Source organism: Poecilia latipinna, unplaced genomic scaffold (genome assembly GCF_001443285.1).
Source record: "Poecilia latipinna isolate Pla-1442-1.1 unplaced genomic scaffold, P_latipinna-1.0 Scaffold2087, whole genome shotgun sequence".
Classification (NCBI taxonomy): domain Eukaryota; kingdom Metazoa; phylum Chordata; class Actinopteri; order Cyprinodontiformes; family Poeciliidae; genus Poecilia; species Poecilia latipinna.
The window spans coordinates 45546-50604 of record NW_015114703.1 but is presented as its reverse complement, the minus strand read 5'-3'; the positions used below and the strand labels follow the sequence as shown (position 1 = coordinate 50604).

At 38.2% G+C, this 5059-nt stretch overlaps 1 protein-coding gene across 3 annotated transcripts in view; it reads right to left on the bottom strand.

Annotated features, from left to right (window-relative positions):
* Positions 1 to 5059, bottom strand: part of hmcn1 (hemicentin 1) — a 92189-nt gene that overhangs the window by 54107 nt on the left and 33023 nt on the right. For all 3 annotated transcript variants that reach the window (XM_015016978.1, XM_015016980.1, XM_015016979.1), the window contains exons 16-22: positions 4580 to 4771; positions 4409 to 4504; positions 2437 to 2564; positions 2200 to 2344; positions 2011 to 2123; positions 1126 to 1285; positions 825 to 990 (exon numbers count right to left, since the gene is read on the bottom strand). In XM_015016978.1, coding sequence (XP_014872464.1) covers positions 825 to 990; positions 1126 to 1285; positions 2011 to 2123; positions 2200 to 2344; positions 2437 to 2564; positions 4409 to 4504; positions 4580 to 4771 — 1000 coding nt within the window. The remainder of the gene's footprint in view (positions 1 to 824; positions 991 to 1125; positions 1286 to 2010; positions 2124 to 2199; positions 2345 to 2436; positions 2565 to 4408; positions 4505 to 4579; positions 4772 to 5059) is intronic.

Genomic DNA, 5059 nt, shown 5'->3' with positions numbered 1-5059 from the left:
TTTTACAGCATGAAATGTCTGAATGACTGCTCATCCAACACTGGTGATTCCATACTTTTTGCCAGGGGTTGTAAGTAGAACACTAATTGTTTCCACTCAATGATTTAAGCAGCTATGACTCCAAACAGATACCACAGTAATTCATAATAGTCGACCATTATCCATAATTAGTTACCTTGGCAGATCACAGACTAAATGCAGGATAGCTTTGTCGTCTTAGACAGCCTCAAAGAATGACAGGGACAAAGCACTGTAATTTGGATAGCATGGAGTAAATTTGAACCACTCATTCATACGAAAATAACATAATCTGACAATATTTATGAGGTCTTTCTTTGTTGCATGTAATTGTGGAAATATTTACAGTCAGATGCAGGGATGTTTGTTTTGGATCATCTTCCCTTTTAATAACATTGAAAAGTGAGGAAACAGTAGTTGCAGATGTTTTTCCCGTTTTGTCTGACACAGGGTTTTGCAATTTCAAACTTCAAGGCTTCTTTTGTCATATTTTTGCTTCACAAAGCAACATATGTTTTCAGTGTGACAGGTCTGGATAGCAGACTGGAGTCTGTTTAGCCCCTGGACTCTTTTACTACACAGACATGCTGTCATAATGCTGACAGAATCTGGTTTGGCACCGTCTTTCTGAAATAAGCAAGGGCTTTGTGTGTGTACAGATCCAGGCTACCCTTATGGGTAAGCATCAATGAACTGTGATCAATGACAATCCCTGTGGATTTTGTAACATTCCCAGGAGTAAAGTAAGAAAAAGAACACAAAGGCCTTTAGTTTTCTGTGTGTGTTCAATACGAGTTGGATTTTACCTCGGGGAAAAGGGCGAGATGAGCTGTCTCTCTTTCGCCCAGCTGATGGTGGGTGGTGGGATACTTTGAACGTCACATGGCAAAACAATATCCTCTCCCTGGATCACTGACATCCTCACAGGCTCTCCTAAACCTCCAGTGCCACCAACTCCAGGCTTAGGTCGGACTGGGAAAGAGATCAGTGATAAATTTAGAGGTGATTCGAATATGTGTGACACTAACATCCCAGCTAGATATGTGGTTTGAATACTTCTGCATGTCATAAACAACTTAATGTCTCTATAGATAATAAGCTGGTTACCATAGACTGTGAGCTGCACCTTCCTAGTTGCATATCCCGCTGCATTGGTAGCTGTGCAGACAAACTCTCCAGTCTCGTTTCCAGAGGGAGAAGTGATGAGGAGGCTGCCATCCAAATCCAAAGAGAAAGCTGGACCACCCACGTTTAGCAGCTCCCCACCCTAAAAGATTAATGGTGAGGACAGAATTCAATGTTTATTTCATTTAATCGTCTTGTCAAAACACTTGTTACCAAGAGTGATGAAATGTATTATTCAATTCCCGGTCGATATTAAATAAAAACGCTGCTATTAAAACAATGTTGCTCTTTCAAGTAACTAAACATAAATACAAAGGTTATGTCAGGACTTTTTTGTGTATAAACAGCATGGCTCACAGATGACTCAACTATTTTGACTAATGTTACAGAGAGAAGTAACCCGAAGAGAATCTATTGCCCCTTTCACTTTCACAGCAAATCCAAATCCAGTTTATTTATAAACTGGATTATAAACTTGTAAACAGCAAGTTAGCCCAAAGTGCTATACAGAAATAAGATAAATAGAACAGAGATAGATACCAACACATAAAGCAAATATTAAAAGACTCATAACATTGGGACAATAAAAAGATCATGTCAACTCACACTAGACTAAACACCATTAAAAAAAGATGTGTTTTTAAAATACACTTAAAAACAGGAAGCAAAGACTTTTACAATCGAGAAAACTATTGAGGAAAAAAGTTAGTTGTGAATTACAGAGAAACAAACAATGGTGTATGATTTACAGATATTTATCCTAGAAACACTTAATGTAGGAGTTATTGTGCTGTATCTCATCCATTCTGTAGTCTCCAGAGAGCTTTGGAATATTTATTTTAATGGAGACATGTTGTTCTTACAGACCTTGCTCCAAGTGATGTCCGGACTGGGTACTCCACTGGCACGGCAGGGCAGAGTTATAGATGTACCTTCAATTGTGCTAAATACTTGAGGCCCATGCTGAATTGTAGGGATAACTGTGGAGAGGGGGTTAGCTGATGTTAAAACATTTCTGTAGTTATCGTGCAATATATTTCTTGCACATAAACGTACCATAGACGTAAACGACAGTCGTATGGTTGGTGGCCCCTATAACGTTTTCAGCCAAGCAGGTGTAGTCGCCTCCATCATCCAGCTGAACTCTCTCAATATGCAGACTACCATCTCTCCTCACTGTGACATACTGGTCTGGGGTCACCTAGAAGATTGCAGGAGGGGGAGTTTTTAAATAACCAGAAGCTTTTTGCGTGCAGGAGCAAGAAACTATGCACTTTTTGTTTGTGTTCCCACCAGGCCATAGTTGTGGAGCCACTGCCTTTCTGGCAGTGGATTTCCAGCCAGCAGCACGCAGGGCAGAGTGAGCTGCTGGTCCTCGATCACACTGATAACAGGCGGACTCATCGCAATCACAGGTTTAACTTCAAAGAGAAACGAGACAAAATTTGATGGGAATTTCTTTAAGCAGAAAATAAGTTTTGATAATGTTTGTCCTTATATCTGATGCCATGCATGAAAATTGTTTTGAATAACTTCAACTAAGGTTGAAATTAAAAAAATGTAATTTTGCCCAAAGTGCAGAAAACATAGATCATAATCAATGTAGACAACTGAATATAATGGAGTAAAAGTACAAATTTTCGAATAGAGTTAAATAAAAAGCAAATGTCTATGTTCCCCTTAAGGAAAGCAGATGTATTTAATTTATCAACACAAGGATGAGCAACATTTTTCCACAGGGCTAATTTAACTCAATGAAAGGGATCACTGACCTTCACAATTACTTGGAACATGGACACAGTATGCATCTATCAAATAACTATCATCTTTCAAAAACACAGAGAAAGACTTGCTCCATCTGTATGACAATAAGGAGATAACTACCAGACTATTCTACCAAAAAATATCTATTCGGCCAGACAGCCTGGCGGGGAAACACTTTCCTCACCTTGTTTTTATGTGATGGATAAAAACTTTGACATGTTTTTATCAAAAACACTGTGAACAAAGTGTTGTATTTAATACAATTACACAATTGGCTCAATTATGTTTCTAGCTTAAGTAGGATTAATTAGAAATTGACAATTTGTATTGTATTTTGGTTGCAACTGGATTTGAAATTGAATCATACTGTGTTTTACTAGATTGCACTATAAAGATCCTTCTTCACTTTATTTTCATTTGAGGATCAATGCCATACGAAAACTACGGGAGCAAAATGTGAGTGTAATGAACACTGTAGCTGTGTCTGTCAAGTCCAATGCAGAGGTGGGTAAAGTAATCTTCATACTTTATGGTGCTAATAAAACATCTGTGCATGTGCTTCTGCACTGGGTGTTCATATCCAATGAGGTAATTTAACCGGAAGGGGAAAGGCAGACAGTGGGGTGTGAAATATATGTCATATGGTTGTGTGTTTGCACTTTCTAACCTTTGGCCCACATTTAAGGACTCAACGTGTTTCCACTGCAGAGAAACTAATGGTGGCTAATAAGGCACATGTGTTCCCACACATGCATTGAAGCATGTTAATAAACTCACTGGACTGGGTAAAGGCCAAAACATGCAAGCTCACTCTGAAACATATACTGTAATTTGTTCCTGAAATATTACCTGACCATAAAGAGGAATTATGACAACTTAAGGTTATATTTTTCAGAAAAGAATGAATGTTCTTGGATCAATATCTAAAGTGCTTACATGTCACCCACATTTACAGACACATTTTTAGCTTCTGTTAAATAGATGTGATAATAGACAAATGCCCAATGACACATGGATTTTTGCAAGAAAAGTCTGACAACATTATCAACAAGATCTCCAGTAAAATCTTACATTTTCAAATAAAAGGACAACTAGTTGTTGAGTTATTGCAAGAAGTAAACCGTTACTGCAAAATTAGATTCAAAATTTTACTCTACAAGCAAACCACACCCCACAAACTTTGTCTTAATAAGACTGAATTCTGAATTCAGAAGAACAGATGCAAATATTATGGTCCCAATATTAAGAAATCCAAAGAATTTATAAAGATGTGAGCATTTTGATTACAATAACTAGGACCAGATAAAACAGATAAAAATATTTAAGTGCAACCAATTTTAGGTATTTGTTAGCAGTCAGTCATCTTTAATTCATACATATCCTCACTTAAAGTAAGAATATGTGTGACAGACAATAACCTTAGAGTTAAAATACCCTCTTCTTCTAAGATACACAAATAAATACAATATAATAATTCAGACATTTTATAAAGCGATATTACCAAGTCCTGTCACAGTGATGCTAGCCTTGGCTTGGATCTTCCCAAAGCGGTTTTTGGCTTCACATATGTACTCCGCCTCATCCTCCACCCATAGATCTGACAGATAAAAAGGAGCAACTTGAACAATTTGTTTTTGACTTTATATGAACAAAACTGACTTAACAGACTTACTAAATATGTATAGGTCCCCTTTTTTCTGTATGACAGTGCTATGTGAGTGGGCTCGGTTAAACAGAGAGGGCCCGTCCTCCCTCCTCCATGTGACTTGCGGCTCAGGATGCCCGTGCGCTTGACAGGACAACGTCACGTTGGATCCAATGTCCTCTACTACATTTGATGGCTCAAGAGTGAACTTCGGTGTAGCTGGATTGGTCAAGATTAAAGAAGAGTAATGACAGTGATGAGCAATGGCATCCTACATATGAATGGAAACATTTATGCAAACGTATTCAGAACAATTTCTACTCCAGGTGTGACGGTGAGGTGAGAGGTCGGAGAAGGAGTTAGCAGCGGTGGTTAGCCACGCTAACCCGAATTAGCAAAACGCACGGTCGGAGTATTCCACACTTTCACTTTATTTCACTTTGTCCATGTAAAGCCAGATCTCTACGACACTGAACTTACATTATCTTATCATACATGAGAAAAATA